Source organism: Martes martes (genome assembly GCF_963455335.1).
Source record: "Martes martes genome assembly, chromosome: 5".
In the NCBI taxonomy this organism is placed as follows: domain Eukaryota; kingdom Metazoa; phylum Chordata; class Mammalia; order Carnivora; family Mustelidae; genus Martes; species Martes martes.
The window spans coordinates 73,222,417-73,241,297 of NC_137892.1; the positions used below are offsets into that span (position 1 = coordinate 73,222,417).

Sequence of the window (18,881 nt, forward strand, 5' to 3'; positions counted from 1 at the left end):
TTTCTCTATCTCTAAATATAAATAAATCTTTTAAAAAAACTGAAAATATTTTTTGTCACATTATAAACCTAATCTTTAAAAAATTCATAGCTCTTAATAATCAGAAAATGCATGTCTTGAATGAGAGAGAGAAAAAAATATATTGATTGTATATGTAATCTGACTTAAAGTTACTGAGCTGATGTGATGTATAAGTGCTAAAATATTGTCAATAGTGGCCCAAAGGTAAGCTACTATATTTAATTACTATTTCTGAATATAGAAGTTTATACTATCAGCGGGAATTTCTGGGAATTACTTTTCTGGTTACATAAAGAAAAAATTAAGGGAGTAAAGCAATGAAAACATGGCAGTGTTTTTCATTTTTAAGTTTTTCTTTTTTTTAAGTTTTTCTATATGAAACTGAGAATAGAGAAAAAGAATATTGTTTATATGTAGTTACATCTATTTTATCAACAAATGCATACAATCCAAAAAAAATTTTTTTTAAGATTTTTCTTTTTTATTTGAGAGAGAAAGAACTAGTTGTGTGGGAAGGACAGAAGGAGAGGGATAAGGAGAAGCAGACACCCTGCTGAGCAGGGAGCCCAACAAAGTGCTCGATCCCAGGACCCTGAGGTCATGACTCTGAGATACTTAACTGACAGAGCCACCCAGGTGCCCTGAAAACATTTTATAAAGCAATATTATTTAGGGGCACCTAGGTGGCCCAGTCAGTTGGTTAAGCATCTGCCTTTGGCTTAGGTCGTGATCCCAGAGTCCTGGGATCGAGCCCCACATCAGGCTCCTTGTTGGGCAGAGAGTCTGTTTCTCGCTCTCACTCTCTCTCTGTGAGCGTTCTCTCTCTCTCTCTCTCTCAAATAAATAATAAAAATAAGATACTTAAAGCAGTATTATTTAAATGCATACCATACAGTTGTAATAACAGAATCACAAAGGAGAGCTTTTCAATTAAATTGAATTTCAGGAGTCACAAAACTCAACAACTCTTTATCATCACACATTTGCTGACATTTCTTTTATGATAGCACTGAGATTAGGAGAGGTATATAGTATGAATCAGACTTGAAAAGATATTTAAGAATGTTTTCAGGCCCACATACTTTCATAAGCAATTTTTACAAATTTTACTCACCTAAATCTGAGGACTTCTCTTTTCATTCTATAGAACACCCTGTTCGTTTCACAGCCTTCCCCATGTAACTAATATGTTGTTTACCCCACACACAAATATTTACAGTGGCTTTTAAAGAAGAGATTAGAAAGAAATGAAGTAGAATTTGACTCAGGGGACCACTGCTATAAGTACTTTAAAACTGGTCTATTTTAGGCCTCCAAATAGCCTAACACACAAATGGTATACATATCAAACATTATGAAAACAGTGCTTAAAAAAATAAGTTGAATAGAGGACTTCATACTAATTTAAAGTGAAGTCTAAAAAAGACAAACTGACACCTAGACACACAGTAATTGACTCACCTGCGGCTAACTGATTTCTTCACTTCTCCCTCTCCAGATGACTTAACATTTCCACTTGCGTCCTTTTTTAACTTTTTTGCAATTCGTTCTCTCATCTGATTCTTCTCATCACCATCAATATATTCATCATGCTCTGCACCTTCATATTCTCCATCCTGTAGAAATTGAAGTGGAATATTTGCCAGGCATCCCATTTCCCCTTAAACTTCCAGAGATCCATCCCAGACTCTCGTCATTGCATTCTATCTAGGTCAGTTTTGTTTTTCGTTTTCTTTTGTCTTGAATTAGTAGGGGCTTGAAGAATCTGTTCCAGGTGGGAATACTCCTGGGGTCTGCTCTAGGCCAACTATGTAAGTATAGGATACCCAAATAAGGGGTGTTTGCTCACTTAACCCATAGCCCTTCTGTGCAACATGGGCTGTACTCCTTCTGTATCACCCAGGATATTGTGTCTATCTATATTCCCATTCTTTCCCAGTGGGAAATGTGGCTTCTGCAGGCAGTTGGCCAGTATACTGACCTCAACTAGAGATTAACTCCAGTAGAATCAGGAGGTGGAGAAGCTGAGATTTCTTCCTGTAATCTTAGTTATACCACCTACTCCTCTTCTCAGAATCCTCCAGTGGATCCCCAACTCACTTACAACCCTATACATTCTATACCTCCTGGACATAATTTCCCACAACTCCAGGCCAGCAACACCATTTTTCTAGGGAAAAATGTAGGATATGATCATAAGAATCACCAGTTAGAGCTGGTTTTCTTTCTATCTTGAAACACTCATATTCCATATATCTGCATTGCCTACCCTCTCATCACCTTCAAGTCTTTTTTTATTGCTTTAATACCCAATACAACTAATAAAGAAAGATCAACATAGTCTTGAAAGAGGATCTTCAGAATTGTGTATATAAAGGAATACTATAAATAACTAATCGAAGCATTTTCCCATACACCATGTAGGATACCCATCCATCAACATTTAAACTTTTAACATAATAAAATAAAATCAATGACATCTGAATTTTGAATATTCAGGTAGTGAGAGGGAGAAAAAACAAGTTAGAAATTCATAAACATGTAAGATTTCAATTTTGTAGGGAAATATACACACATCTACACATATGCTTGGAAGGAAATATTCCAATCAAAATAAATGACTTACTTTTAAGATTTTTAATTTCTTTTCAAAAATTTAAATATATAATTGTAAATGTAACATACACTACCGTTTAAGAAAAATATTAAATTTTTATAAACATTTTGAATTTTCTATTAATTGTTCAAACTATATACTAAAATTAATACTTACATTGGTTAAATCTCCTACTGCATCATCTTTTTCACTACAAAAGGAATGAAAACAGGAAAATTTTAGCCTCAAAGTGAAACTACTAAAATTATTCAAATTCTAGGATTATTCAAAATTTAGAATACTTTGTTAGGATTAACAGTTCAAAGACCTATCTCAACATAGGAATTTCAGAATGGAATTGTAGAACAAATAGAAACATTCTACAAGAGAGTCATTTTTACAAATAGAATAAGAACAATGCTCCATGAGCACACATATAAATTAACTAGAATTAATGGGAAAAAAGCAAACAACAACCAACAGTGCTGTTTTTATGAACAAAGGGCTGCAGTGAACAATTTTTTCCATCAGCTTGATGGACTCTGGCAGAAAAAACCAAATCCTTCAAATACAAGGATATTAAAAAAAGATTTTTTTTACATAGAAGTTTTGAAAACAAGCTAAACTCAATGCAATAGCATTTTAATCCCCTTTGAGACACTGACCCAATATATCATGTGCAATTGTATTTAACAGAAGACATCTTCCCTTCTCCAAGAGAAGCAACAGAGATACACATTTCCTGATAACTACCAAAATGTATAAGAAAGAACTACTCAATGGATTGGTCTAAAATGTGGTGACTTCTTCACAAAACGTTTCAGCTCTGCCCTGTTTACCTATGGTACCAACAGGTACAAAAATGCTTTAAGGAAAAAGCTAACAAAGTAACTTTGAATTAAACATTAAACTTTTTTTTTTTTTAAAGATCTTATCTATTTATTTGACAGAGATAGAGAGATCACAAGTAGGCAGAGAGGCAGGCAGAGAAAGAGAGGGGAGGAAGCAGGCTCCCTGCTGAGCAGAGAGCCTGATGTAGGGCTCAATCCCAGGACCCTGAGACCATGACCCGAGCAGAAGGCAGAGGCTTTAACCCACTGAGCCACCCAGGCACCCCTTAACATTAAACTTTTAAAGCAAACTGTTTCCTACTCAAACTATACCAAGATGTAAGTTAAGCAATTAATTTTAAATTTAATTAGCCCAAAAGAAATAGATAGCAAGACGAAATGAAAGGGGCCAGAATGCTTCCCTCCATTTGCTAGAAGCTCTGTTACCTCCATCACCAAAATGCTTTCGTTATTTGTCTGAGTTTAAAAAATTGCACGTAAGAGAACTGACCAGGGCTCTGGGTGGCTTAGTCAGTTAAGTGTCTGACTCTTGATTTTTGCTCAGGTTGTGATCTCAGGGTTGTGAGACTGAGCCCTGCACTGGGCTCTGCCCTCAGTGGGGAGTATGCTTAGAGAATCTTCGCCCTCTCCCTCTACGGCTCCCAACAGCCATGGCGCAAACTCTTGCTCAAATAAAAAAATTTTTTAAAAAAAGAGAGCAAACTGACTTTTTTCTTACAAAGGCAGCAAGAAAATATCTGAGCCAGAGAATAATTTAGGATCATACTTGTATCATACTAACCTTCCAACAGCTGGAACAGAACTGAGATGGGGATCATCCTTAAGCAAGTCATGACTACTTTTGCTTTTTCCCTTCATGCTCTAGGGAAAAATGTAGGATATAATCATAAGAAGAAATAAGTTTTCCAAAAGAACAAGTTAACACACTTATATAAAATCTAGTACTGTTATAATATGGCTAGCAAAAGATACATGTTCCTGAAATTTTCAATATAAATTAAAGCGTTATAAATAAGAAGCTAACTCTCACAGTGATTGAAAATACTTTTTTGGGGTGCCTGGGTGGCTCACTGGGTTAAAGCCTCGCCTTCGGATCGGGTCATGATCCCAGGGTCCTGGGATCGAGCCCGCATCAGGCTCTCTGCTCCGCAGGGAGCCTGCTTCCTCCTCTCTCTCTCTCTCTCTGCCTGCCTCTCTGCCTACTTGTGATCTCTATCTGTCAAATAAAATAAATAAAATCTTTAAAAAAAAATACTTTTTCTTCCTAAAAGTGATAAATCCTTCAAAATAAGTTTATTGGTTACTATTTCCAAACACTATGATTGGTATGATTTAGCTGTATGTATGACTTACATACATGACAAAGAAACTAATTCTTTGACCCAGATAGTAAAACTTAGAAGATAGTTCACAAGAGTAATTTGAAATAAATGCACACAATTGTTTTTCAAACACATAGGCTATACTGCACAGAATTACATGTATACATGTATTCTGCTTCTCTGAAGAATCCTATTACATTATTTGACCTAAAACACAGACAGATAAACTTAAAAACAAACAGATCTTATAGGCCACTTAATCTAGTCTCCCACCCAATGCAGGAATCTCCTTGACATCACTGCTAACTAGTGAGTCAGTGTTTTCAACACCTGAAAGGAGCTTTTCCTTAGACATACACACAAATCACTCCTTTTCAAATGTTTTCTAAAGTTGGACAGTTCTCTCTGTAATTGGAGAAAAAAAAAATCTATGTGTAATTTCCAACCAATCCTACTTCTACCTTCTAGAATGACAGAGAGCTTAGTTTAAATACAAAGAGACTGGTAGGTATAATAATGGCCCCCTAAAGATGTCCACATCCTAGTTCTCAAAAACTGTGACTATGTTACCTTACATGGCAAAAGGGACTTTGCAGATAAATTAAGGATTCTGAGATGAGGAGATTATCCTGGATTGTCAGAGTATATCCAGTGTTATCACAAAAGTCCTTACAAGAAAAAGAGGGAGGCAGGAGAGTCTGTTTCATAAAGATAAAGCATGAGAAAGACGCTATGGTCTATTGTTAGCTTTGAAGATGGAAGAAGGGGCCACAAGCCAAGGAATGCAAATGGGCTCTAGAAATTGGAAAAGTTAAGGGAAGAGATTCTCCCCAGAGCCTCCAGAAGGAAGGCAGCCCCGCCAATACCCCAATATGGAGCCAAGTGAAACCTGTTTTGGACTTCTGACCTACAGAACTGTAACATATTAAATTTGTTTTGCTTCAGGCCACTAAATTATGGCAATTAGTTATAGCAGAAATATGAGACAAACATAAATATATTAACATCTTTTTAAAATTACTTAAATGTAAACAATTAGAAAGATTAAGTTTAATACAATTTAATGAGGCAAAAACAGTTTATAAATTAGACCATTCAACACTTCTTACAACCTCTGTGCAAAAGGCCTAGTGGCACTCTTCATGCCATGTCTACCACTCCCTCTCCCACCAATCCTAACCTCCTGGGAAAGCTTAATTTCTTGGACTAAACAAGAATATGACAAAATATTCTTACTTTATTTTCAAAAGCAGTGTATTTGTCTATCAATATAACTTTTTTTTTTTTTTTTTTTTTTTTTTTTAAAGATTTTATTTATTTATTTGACAGAGAGAGATCACAAGTAGGCAGAGAGGCAGGCAGGGAGAGTGAGAGGGAAGCAGGCTCCCCGCCAAGCAGAGAGCCCGATATGGGACTCGATCCCAGGACCCTGGGATCATGACCTGAGCCGAAGGCAGCAGTTTAAACCACTGAGCCACCCAGGCGCCCCAATATAACTTTTTTGGGGTGAGAAAAAAGCCTTCTTATAACTTGGGATTTGAGGTAAAAATGTTGGCATATCTTGCAGTGAGAGAAATACTATGTGTATCACTGTAAATGTGGCACAACTTAATCAGTATTTTTAAATCTAGCTATTGCGATACTTTTATAATGGACCTAACATTTAACTTGCCTCATGAAAACTACTTGTCTGATTGTAAGCTTTCACTTGAAAAATATTTTCTGACATCTGTTTTTAAGTTATATACAAAGATTCAGGAGTAACCTTTAAACCAGTGGAGACATTTGAATAAAACTATCATTTACGAAGCAAAATGAAAGGAGGGATCTTCCATAAAAACTTTTCGAATGTCTGAAGCCTAGGATCACATTTTTACTTAGCTTTTATTTCTCCAAAGTATATCCAGTTCCTCAAGCATTCTCCATGTGGAGTGGTTCTTGGCTTTATCACCATCCTCCTCATAATCCTCCCTTCCTCTGAATGCATCTAGTTTGTCAGTTTCTTTCTTTCTTGCCGTTTCTCTCTCTCCCTCTTTCTCTTTCCTTTTCTTTGTCAGTGTCCTTAAATGTGTTCTGAACTGAACAAAATGCTATAAATGTGACCACCCAAAATGCAAAGAATGTTAAATTCCTTATTCCAGAGACCTTACTCTTAATAATTCAACTAGAGCTTACAGGCTATTAAGTCTTATACCTATTCAGCTGATTGCATTAAACTCAAGTATAGAATTTACATGTACTCCTATTACACTTTAACTGACTAGTTCAAATAATCATGCACAGGTTGACAACAAAGCACTCTCTGGGCAGAAGTATTCAATCAGATATAAATCCATCTGACTATACTATCTCCCAGATCACATTTCCTCATGTTGTCCACAAGACTATGATGAGAGACTCTGACAATGTACTCTCTGGAACTCAAAATATGTTATTATGGCATCATTCTATCATGCAATACTATCAAAAAGGAAATTAAGTCAGTCTGGCAAGTCACTTAACCAGAGTCTCAGTTTCCTCATCTATAAAGAAAGGAAGTTGGACTAGATCCCTTTGAGCTATAAAATTCTATTATTCTAAAAGAGATTTTATCAGGTAGTAGAAAGATACTGAAATAAATAAGGAAGGAAAGCTAACCCATGTGGGAGAGGTACCTTGTCATGAATAAATGAGTGGGGTGAAGTAGTGTCTGTAATCCCACACTGATAATCCATAAACCAGATTATTTCTCCTTTCACATAAAGCAAAGCCCCATTCAGACTTTACCAATTATTAACTTGTGATGTAAGACAGGTTCTGGAATAAAGCTTAACATACTGTGGAGTCACTGAAAAAAGAAACTTGATAAGCAAATGAATAATGAAACAAATTATTTTCAAGACCTCTACAAATATTTAATTTCATGCGAGCTCTGAAACTGAAAATTGTTTTTAGTCTTTGTAAAAGATACCTACTTGACTTTGGTTCTAATTATTATATATGTTTAAAACAGTAAGGCTAACTTTTAAGAAATGTATCTATTGGTCATACTTTTCCAATATTCAGGTTAGTGTTCCTTTTTCTTACCAAGGTTTCATTTTACTCCAAAGGTAAAATGTATTAGAAGGGTTCTTAAAGTCTGAATAACAGTACAAAAGGAAAATAAATAAACTGTATTTCCATTGTGATTCACTCTAAAATTCATCTCATGCCCTCTAGAGAAATTTCCTTTCCTCTAAGCCAATAAACTTCAATGATTTTTTTTTATCGTTGATCTATTTTCTCAAGCTAAACTTATTCATTCCATTATATAAACAGACAAAACAGGTGAATTCTGTAAGCCAAAGACTCTGTACAAAGTGCCAAGATGCATTCACATGTAGAGAAGAATGGGTTGTTGGGGGATCATGATATACAGGTGTACCCCAGTGCTCTTAAATGCTGCTCAAGCTACTATCCAGGACCCAGTGGGAGTGCTCAGGAAGAACATTCAGGCAATTGTGCCGAGTTAAGGCTTCTAACCCCAGAAAGCTAAACTGTTGGTAAAGTTTTTTGCCAACCCTCTAGACTGCTTTAGCATGAGGGCAGCAGCTTCTGCCTAATAATCACAATCATACCAGAGATTGACATTCTTCAGCTTTCTGAGAATCAAATATAAATTATAACACAGAGTATACTGCTTAAGACATTTAACTTTCAAAAACATTTTCTGAGATTGCATATTGAATCAAAGTAATGACTATCCACATCCTTATTTCACAACTCTAAATGGTTCCTGGTATTTTCATGCTACAAAGAAGAAAGTTAAGGCTCAGAGAGCCTAAGTTTTACAAAGTCACAGAGTATCAGTGGAAAGTGAAGAGCCAGTATCAGTGTGTATGATCCCAAATCCATGTCTTTAAGCTCCAACACACTGTCCCTCAAAGAGGCACAGTTTACCAATAGAGAGCTCACAGCCTAGGACTCTACACACTTAATAGGGCAGAAGAAAAGGGTATAATGTTTTAGTATACATTGAGAACACAGTCATGTTTCTTTGTAATAAAACAAAATGGATATTTTTAAAAGGAAAATGTAAGCATTACAAGCCAGGCAAACGTTAGATAAGAAAAAGGAACGATTAAGAAAAGACATTTGGAAAAGATGGTATTTTATGTGTTGAAAATAAATACGACTTTGACATCCGGAATGGGACAGGACACTTCATGCAGGGAAAAGAACATGAACAAAGACATACAGAAAGGAAAACACAAAACATATATACAGAACAGCAAATAGTTCAGATCTGCTCACACAGGGTTTCCTACCTTTCCTTGATAAGAATTCCAAGGAATTCATTAAAAGTATAGCTTCCAAAAAAAAAAAAAAAGTATAGCTTCCCAGGCTCCTCCCTTGGAGATTCTAATTCCATAGGTCTGAGGATGGTGTAGGGATTTAATTTTTAATTTTTAAAACAGTGTTGGACCTGACATTTCTGTGGTTTTAAGTGGTATAAGAAGTATTTAACTAAAGGGCAGAGTTGGTAATGGGGAGTCACGGCCTTATTTCTATAGTCAACAGAAAGCAACTGTGATATCTTTTTTTTCTTAAGATTTTATTTATTATTATTTATTTTATTATTTGACAGAGAGAGATCACAAGTAGGCAGAGAGGCAGGCAGAGAGAGAGGGGGAAGCAGGCTCCCGGCCAAGCAGGGCTCGATCCCAGGACCCCGAGATCATGACCCAAGCCGAAGGTAGAGGCTTTAACCCACTGAGCCACCCAGGCGCCCCACAACTGTGATATCTTAATGAGGTTTTAGGAAGACTGTTCTGATGGTAATGAGTGGAAGGGAAAGAAAAGCAAGGAAATGGGAGACAAGTCTGTAGAGTAGAGCAGCAGCCGAGGCTAGAAATAAAGGCCTAATTGAGGGTAGTAGCAAAATAAATTAAAAGGAAAAAACAGATTTGAGATATGTCATGGATGAAAAATTGGTAGGACAGTGCAACAAATTGGTTTTGCAGAGAAAGAATAAGAAAAAAGTCAGGATCTAAAATTCTTCTCTAGAGGATACTGATACCAGGCAGTAGAAAACCAAGTCACAAAACAGAAAAGTCTGGGAAACAAAGATAATGAATTAAGCCTTGGCCAGGACTTGGGTTACTAGTGAGATATTTAAACACAGAGAGATGGCCAATAGGCAGCTGGAGAAAAGAAAAATAAGCCAGCCTAGAGATAGAGATTTGAGAGTCAGAAGCAAACATTGTTTTAAGATTTTACTTATTTATGTGAGGTACAGCAAGAGTGAAAGAGCACAAGCAGGGAGAGAAGGAGGCAGAGGGAGAAGCAGACTCTCCACTGAAAAGGGAGTCCAACATGGGGCTCGATCCCAAGACTCCAGGATCATGACCTGAGCTGAAGGCAGCCACTGAACCGAATGAGCCAGTCAGGCACCCCAGAAGCAAACATTTGATAACTTTATCACACAGCACAGTCAGATGAGAGAAATATGATGACACAATACTAGGCTTATACTATTCCCATGATAATGGACTGTAGGTTGCAATTTTCTTGGCAAAAAGGAATGAATTTACTTAGTCTTTCCACTGTTTGAAGTGTTTTTCAGGTTTGAGGCAACATAAAGGGCAAGCCAATACCATCTGCAGTGGTATCCTTGCACATTTCAACCTTGCAGCAAACACGGATTGCTTTGGGGTTACCAAGTTCACTACAGTTAGTGTAAGCTAAACATTTTGTTTTACTTTGTATAATAGTAAGCAGCATAGTAACATATGCTTAACACATACCGTTGTTACAATAGAAAAAAATTCAAACTAACTTCCTAGTAAAGTTGATCTTAAAGTAAGGGTAAGCAAAACATACTTTCAACCAGAAATTTAATTCAACAAAAAGACTAATAGAAAAACTCCTTTCTCCTACCCTTGTGCTTTCCTCAGGCTGCTCAGCCTAATATTCAGGCCTCTGTGTGAGTTAGGAGAGGGTAAGGGGCCGACAGCTCTGAGCTGCCTTCCACCCCAGAACGCTGCGCTACCAGCTTAATTTCCCGCCAGTCTCCTAGACGGCTTGGGCTTAAAGGAAGCAGCTTCTGCACCATTCAAGATCATATTAGAGACATAAATAGCTATAGAAAGCTAAGTTCGCAATTCTGATTGCACCACCTCCTAATTACATGGTCTTGCACAAGTGATTTAACCTTTCTCAGTATTGATTTCTTCCCTTACACAGGAGTACTAACATCTCTAGCATGTGGTTGTTATAGAGGTGAAATAACATAAATAATTTAACACAGGTAGCAAAGGAAAATAATTACAGTATAACATATGCTTTGATGGCCACAGATTACCATGGAAAGAAGTTAAACTTAGCCTGGGTAGGAGATGGGTAGAGAAGGGGGATGGAGGTAGTCCAGAGTTGATAGTGGAGCTAAATCATAAAGGAAAAAGAAAAATTAACCAAATAAAGGAGAACCTAACCCAAGCAAAAGGAAAAACAGGAGTGAGAGGATTGTGGGGAAGGCACTTGAACTTGACATCTTTAGAAAACATCAGTGAAAGGGACTCCTGGCAATTTCCAGATCTAACATTTGTCGTTTTGTCCATTTACAAATATACCCAGACGATCATGACATATAGTATATCTTTCATTTTAATAAGGCAGAAATTTGAATCATGAATAAGGCAAGACTAGTGCACTAACATCTAAAGAAGATAACTTCTGAGATATTGGGGTACCAGAATGATTGCTAATGCTGATGAGGTCTAGGGAAAGGGGAGGTTTTCATATAAAGATGAATTTAATTTTGACATCTAAAGTAGAGGTGTTTCCTAAAGGAAATCAAGAATGTCAGATAAGAGGCCAGAAATAATATTTGTCCAGGTGTCCTAGAGTTCAGAATATTAGTATACAGGTAGAAGTTGAGAATCCATGGTATCAAATATATCACTCTGGAATACTGAAGACAGCAGGAAAAAATCATGACCAGAACGTTTCTTACACATGTCCATTTCAATTTAGTCTTAATGCAATGGGTAGAAGTAGTGTGCTTACTAAATGTCCAACATTAGCCTATCAAAACCATCCTCTATGATGAGGGAAGCACATGGATAAAGAATACAAGGGTAAAAATAATGTGCTTTTAAGCCAGTGCTATTGTTAGTTTCGGTTAGAAATAGGTAACTATATTAAGCAAATAAGACAGGGCTAAGTTACAGACTTTTAATTACTACAACAAAACTTCTAACCCTTCAGGTTTCTGTATTCACTAATTTTTTTCTTTTTTTTTTTAAACACTGCAGAAAGGTAATCTATTTACAGAAGAGTGATTTAAAGGCATTATGATTTTCTTTACAAACAGATGTAAGAACAGGAACTGTCCACTTTTTTTTTTTTTAAAGATTTCATTCATTCACTTGGCAGAGAGACAGAGATTACAAGTAAGCAGACAGAGGGAGAGGGAGAAGCAGGCTCCCCATTGAGCAAGGAGCCCAATGCAGGGCTCGATCCCAGGACCCTGAGACCATGACCTGAGTCAAAGGCAGAGGCCTAACCCACTGAGCTACCCAGGCACCCCAGGAACTATCCACTTTTAAAAAAACCTCTACATTCCAACCCTCCACTATTATTTATAATTAATTAATTTTTTTGAGAGAGGGAGGAGGGGTAGGGCAGAGAGAAAGGCAGAGAGAGAATCTTCCAATGTAGGACTCAATCTCATGATGCTGAGATCAAGACTTAAACCGAAATCAAGAATCAGACCCTTAACCAACTGAGCCATTCAGGTGTCCCTTAACCCTCCACTATTATTATAAATCACTGAACTTCCTGTATCAAAGGCTACCCGCCCCCCCGCCAGCCCCTTCCCTAGATTTGACTCTCCAAATTTCCATCTCTTCATCAGCTGAGGGAACACATACCAGAATCTTTGGGAGTAAAAATCCTTGAGGGTGATTTTCTTGGAGTGTATTTAACAGATTCACTATTCTAAATATTGTCAAGGCATAGGTGTTTCAGCAATGAGTATTGTGTCAAAAGTGATATTCAGGAAAACCACACTTAAAGGCCTAGTGGAAGCATTGGTGGGGTAAAAGATCAGGAGGGGATTTATAATCCAAATACATGTATCTTACATGGTTCAAATCCCAGCTCTAGCTATTTACTGGCTGTGTGACTGAGCAAATTACAACCTATCGATACCTTAATTTATTTTTGGGTAAAATGGGATAATGATAATACCTATCTTAAAGGGCTATGATGAGAATGAATGACATTAATGAATATATAGATAATATTAAAATGAATATAAAAGCTTTGGTCCATCACTATTATAATAAGGATCATAATCATTATCATCTAGCAAAACACTTAAATAGCAATTAAAATCTGAATCACAAGGTTGAATCATTGTTTAACTCTAGTTCTGAATTAAAAAAAAATAGCTTGTTAAAAAAACCCACAAAACTCTAATTTCAAGAGGGCATATCAGCTTAGGAATTGCAAATATTACTGACAACAAATCATTTTACAAATCAGTTCAATGAACACTTTCTGACCGTGTACAGTGGAAAACATGCTGTGCCATATATATATAGCAGGAGATAAAAAAATGAGTGAGATAGAGACCCTAATATCTTTCATAATTCAGAACAAAGGGATTAGAGTTTTACCTGACTAACTCGATTTACTTCCTCCTCTTCTTCTTCAGCTTCCTCTCCAAACGAAAGTAAACTAAAATTTCTTATCAAAAAAAGAAAGAAAAAAGGAAAGAAGAATGAAAGAAAATTGAGAAAATTAAACAAAACATAATGTATTTTCAAGGCAATAAAATAGAATTTATAAGAACACATTTTAACTGTTCAGAAATACACAATGTGACTTAGTATTCAGCAGAAATATACTAAGGATCTGTATTTTCAGCATAATGTTAAAGCATTGGCCTCAGACCAGAGAAATTCATATATTAGATGAAACTAATGACCAAAAATCCATCCTCAGCACTACCATTAAATATATTAAGTCAAGCATGACAGAAATAATTAAGCCTTTTATATTTATAAAAACTGGTTAGCAAAATGGGAGTTTTCTGAAAACCTAATAAATATATAGCCCTGAGAGCTCTACAAATGGGAAGCAATTAATCTAGTGTCTTCCAAAATGTCATAATACTTTGAAATTGATAAGTTACACAACACTGTCAAATAAAAAAAAATATAAGCAGTAAACATAACAAAAAAATAGCCCATGGGAAAGAATAAACTGTTTGTTTTCTATGAGCATTCAAACTAAAGACAGCCCAAGGAAAATAAATAGCAAGTTATTAAAACTCTCTCTCAAATACTGAAAAAAAAAAAAAAAAGATTTGGCAACAAGAATTTTTTATTTCAAAACCTAGATGCAATCAAAGACTACCATATCATCCCTAATATATTTGCTACGAATTAAAAACAAAAACAAAAATACCCAGCTTTTGGGCTAATGTCAAGATAAATAATAGTGATGAAATATTGTACCTGAATATGGTGATGGTGACCTTTCACCCAGAGGTAAATTAGTCAAAAGAAATGAATCAAAAAATAGAAGAATATCAAATACACCACCATATAAGAATTTATTTTGCCACAAGACATCAACTGCTTATTGAAGTGGCTCACATTTGACAGTTTATAAAAGCAGCTTAACTTCGTTATACTGTAGGGTATCATGGTAAAGAAACAAATGTGATTGAATACCTATGCCACTGGGTGTTTTCAAATTCCCCTGCTCATTTTCTCTTCCTAACACCCAGATGTTGTAATTTTAATTTCCATTTTACAGGATGGGGAAACTGAAGCTCAGAAATATGAACACACTTTGCTCTTATAAATGGTGTCAGGCAGGATTGTACCTGGAACTGTCTGAATCTAACAACTATGAATATACTAAAATCACTAATGTGGATGCTACACTTCACTAAAAGAGGAAGTTGAAATCTAACCCTCTGATACCTATTTTAATAAAATAGACAAAACTAATAGTATGAAACATATTGTCCACAAAATACTGAAACTTACTTACTCCAAAACAGGAGTGAAAAGTTAAATTATGTAACCATGCAGTCATTATATCCTTCATACTTGACTTTCCAAATTCTTTACACGGAGCATATATTAGTTGAAAAACAAGTAAAAAAAAAAAACAAAAATTCTTAACTCATTTACATAAATAACTGCTATAGTGATCATAAATATTAATACAGATTTCATGCAGATATGTGACACAATACTTCTTTAACTTGTTACATACAGTATTTTAATAAAAGAAATGCATATTTAGAAAAAAAAAAAAACACCTCATAATTCAGATATCTCCCCAGTCCACACTGGTCTCTCCCTCACTAGTAAACAGTTGTTATAAAAGGAAACAAAATGAATGAATTTCTATTATTTCTGATTACTTTGTGCCTTTGGGCTTCAGTTTCTTTACTTCTTCCTCTGGTTTCTCTTTTTTTGGCTTTTTTATTTCTCTTGGAATGATGTCATCAAAAGGATTAAACAAAACCTATGGAAAAAAATAGTTTGAAAACATTTTCCCATTTTTAAAAATTTCACAAAAAATTAAAACCAGTATTCAATTGCGTTAATATTAACTTCTGTATTTTTTGCTCACATAACTATTATAAGTCTAGTGATATATTTACTACATAAAGTACTTCCACTTACATGGCCTTGCTGGATTTTCCTGATAATCCTATGTGTAATTAGGTAAAAGGTATTTTATCCTGATTTCACAAAAGGGAAAAACATTCAATAAAACATAATACCTAGTAAGCAAGACAAACTCAGAGTATGACCCAAAATCAAATGCTTCTAAAGACCTTCTTCCTCAATGAAGGATCACTCGAAAATTACCCAGGAAGGCAGTTCATTGAGCTAAATAAGCCTAATTCTTCTAATTTTCCCTTATAAGTCAAGGTTTTCATATACTGGATTATCAGCTAAAGTTTCATCTTTGAAACCAAAACCTTCAATTAAAAAAAAAAATTCTTAAATCAGAAATTGTGCCTAAATTACAGAGACAAAATCTGAATTATGATGTTGATTTAGTATGAAGCCTTTACCCAACAGTTTAAAAATACTAACAGGGCGCCTGGTTGACTCAGATGGTTAAGCATCTGCCTTCAGCTCAGGTCATGATCCCGGGATCCTGGGATCGAGTCCTGCATCAGGCGCCCCGGCTCAGTGGGGAGACTGCTTCTCCCTCTGCCTCTCTTTCTTTCTGTCATGAATAAATAAATAAAACCTAAGAAAAAAATAATAAAAATTTAAAAATAAAATAAATAAAAATACTAACAGCCCGCTTCTCTTACATGATAATTTAAGTGCTGTATCTTGGACATCATGCTCCTACCTCACAGCTTCTTATTCTGTGTGGATTACGTGGTCTTTCTTCCTCATCTACATCAACTTCTGTCAACCGCAGCATGTTATACACTGTATCCCCTGTGACCTATCAAATAAGACAGAAAAGCTAACTGTAAACTATTATATTCATTCTCTGAAATAAGAGAGGGCTTCTGAAAATACTTTTTCAATAATTAAAAGGAAATCTCATATTTTTATATAGGAGCCTATGCATTAAATAATGCAAATAAAGCAACTTCTTCTCAAGGGGAAAAAGCATAAAGGGAGTTCAATCCCTCAATAACATTTTTAGAAAACTTCCAATATATATTTAACATCAGGTTTTATTAAAAGTGAAGATATGATGCCAAGTAACCTCATACTGAATGACAACTTTTCATTTAAACAAAATAAACAAATTCAGATTTTAGAAGTGGGTGGAACAAGCAAATAACAATACCACCTATAAAGGCTTAGCAGACATTATCTTGTTATATCTTCACAAATATCCTAACAGCAGGTACTGCCATTATCCTCCTTCTCTAGATAAGAAAACTGAGATTCAAAGAAGTTACAGAGCCGACAGTGATGGCCTTTCTGAATTCTTATTACTATGCTATACTTTGTGTCTAATGTGAAAGTTATATATCAGCAATTGTAAAAAGTGGTGCAGAATGACAATCTAAGTCTCACTTTATTATATGCTTTTATTTTTTAAAAACAATAGGAAGGAAAATCTACGAACATCAGACAACCTGTGTTATAGTGGTTCAAATGTGCATATTTTAACCTATGTTGTTAAGTTTTAAGCAACCAGATTGTATTGCATGTTTTCAGCATGAGTCCTTTTATTCAACATTTCTCGGGCGTTTTAAAATAATACCAATTTTCTAGTTGTGCTCAGTTTGTTTTTTCCCTTTCATCCTCACACAATCCAGTTTTGCCTAGGCTGTGGGGAAACCATTCTTACTGAACCAGTAGAGGGAGCTGACACACTAGTGATGTCTAACGTACCTATGACTTAAAACGTGGAAATGTATTTTTTAGGAGAGTGAAAAAACAAAACCATCAGAATCCCCTTTTAAAGAAAGGTGTTAAATGTGAACAGGATTAAATAGGTACTACTCAAAGTAATATTTCAGGTAAAATGTTTTAATGTTAATACAACTTCCACTTTACACTTAAGAAATTCATCATTGACAAAAATAAACTTTAAACTACTAAATGTTATTACCTAGATTTCTAAAAACATAAAAACATTATCAGATGAGTAATATAGTAGCTAATAACATCAGTATGATTTTAGAAAAGAACATTTACAGTCATAATTAATGACTTATTTGAAACATACAAACAAAAATAAAGGTGGTCCCTGATAGTTCATTGTAAAAGGAATATATTCCATCATTTTTAGAAATAATAAATATCCCAGGGAATATTTTTATGAGGGCAACTCCTAGATAAGTTGGTCATATTTATCAAAGAAGCTGAAGATAACTGGACACAAACCTTTCCAAAAATGGTATGTTTATTGTTGAGTTCATCTGCTCGACCCAGTGTAAAGAAAAACTGGCTGCCATTATCATGAGGACCAGCATTTGCCATGGCAACCAGTCCTCTCCGATTAAAACGTAACCGGGAATGGAATTCATCCTGAAGCATAAAAAAAAAACAAAAAGTTTAGTGAATGACCTCAGTTATAAGGGTCTTTCTACTCTGTTAACAAGGTTCTATATAACTTCCAATCAAAAATGCTAAAGTTTTATTTGACTGATTTTCAAGTATAATCAAATCCAATACTTCCTATTCCTTCACTACTGTTAAACTTGATTTCACTAGCCTGTAAGCATCTTCTAAATATCCTCAACCACAAATGTATCCTATTTTATGGAAAAGCTGCCTATTTACACAGAAGAAGGGCACTCAAAGGGGAAGAGATTTCGAAGTCATTCCCCTATTCCCAACCCTTAAAGTTATCTTTTTAGAACCTTCTGTTTTTCTTTTCTAAAAACACTACCTTGGAGTCATTGTAGGGTCTTCAACTATTGTGCCTCCCCACTCCATTCTAAAGGTCTTGAAAAAATGGCTTTCTTCTTGTTTTTTTAATTCAAGGAATCTACTATAATTGTGTTATGTGCTTTACTCTTTTTTAAAGGTTTTTTTTTTTTTTTAAAGATTTTATTTATCCATTTGACAGAGAGAGATCACAAGTAGGCAGAGAGGCAGGCAGAGAGAGAGAGGAGAAAGCAGGCTCCCTGCAGAGCAGAAAGCCTGATATGGGGCTCGATCCCAGGACCCTGGAATCATGACCTGAGCCGAAGGCAGAGGCCCTAACCCACTGGGCCACCCAGGCGCCCCTCTTTTTTAAAGGTCTTTGTTGAGTCTTTTCTGAACTGGCACTGCTCCCATTTGCCAGTTTTCCAAAGAACAAGAGCAAGTCTCTCTAAGGTGGATTTCTTGCTATGGTAGGGCTACATAACATACATTAGTCTCTCAGTTAACAGAATTTCTATCCAGACCTGATACTAGACTCCTTTATAATATAGACATATGATGTAATCAGTGCCCTTCAGAAAGAAAGATATTTTTCCTTAATAAGTTATTGTCAAAGATTTGAGCACAGACAGTCATAACTTGGGATGCCTGGGTGGTTCAGTCGTTTAAGCATCTGCCTTCGGCTCAGGTCATGATCCCAAAGTCCTGGGATCGAGTCCCGCATCAGGCGACTAGCTCAGCA

General features: G+C 35.6%; 1 protein-coding gene across 1 annotated transcript in view; it reads right to left on the minus strand.

Annotated features, from left to right (window-relative positions):
* CWC27 (CWC27 spliceosome associated cyclophilin) overlaps nt 1-18,881 on the minus strand; it is a 199,926-nt gene that overhangs the window by 166,002 nt on the left and 15,043 nt on the right. The window contains exons 4-10 of the mRNA XM_080804248.1: nt 17,654-17,797; nt 16,152-16,250; nt 15,199-15,302; nt 13,433-13,502; nt 4,250-4,329; nt 2,795-2,828; nt 1,483-1,637 (exon numbers count right to left, since the gene is read on the minus strand). Coding sequence (XP_080660374.1) covers nt 1,483-1,637; nt 2,795-2,828; nt 4,250-4,329; nt 13,433-13,502; nt 15,199-15,302; nt 16,152-16,250; nt 17,654-17,797 — 686 coding nt within the window. The remainder of the gene's footprint in view (nt 1-1,482; nt 1,638-2,794; nt 2,829-4,249; nt 4,330-13,432; nt 13,503-15,198; nt 15,303-16,151; nt 16,251-17,653; nt 17,798-18,881) is intronic.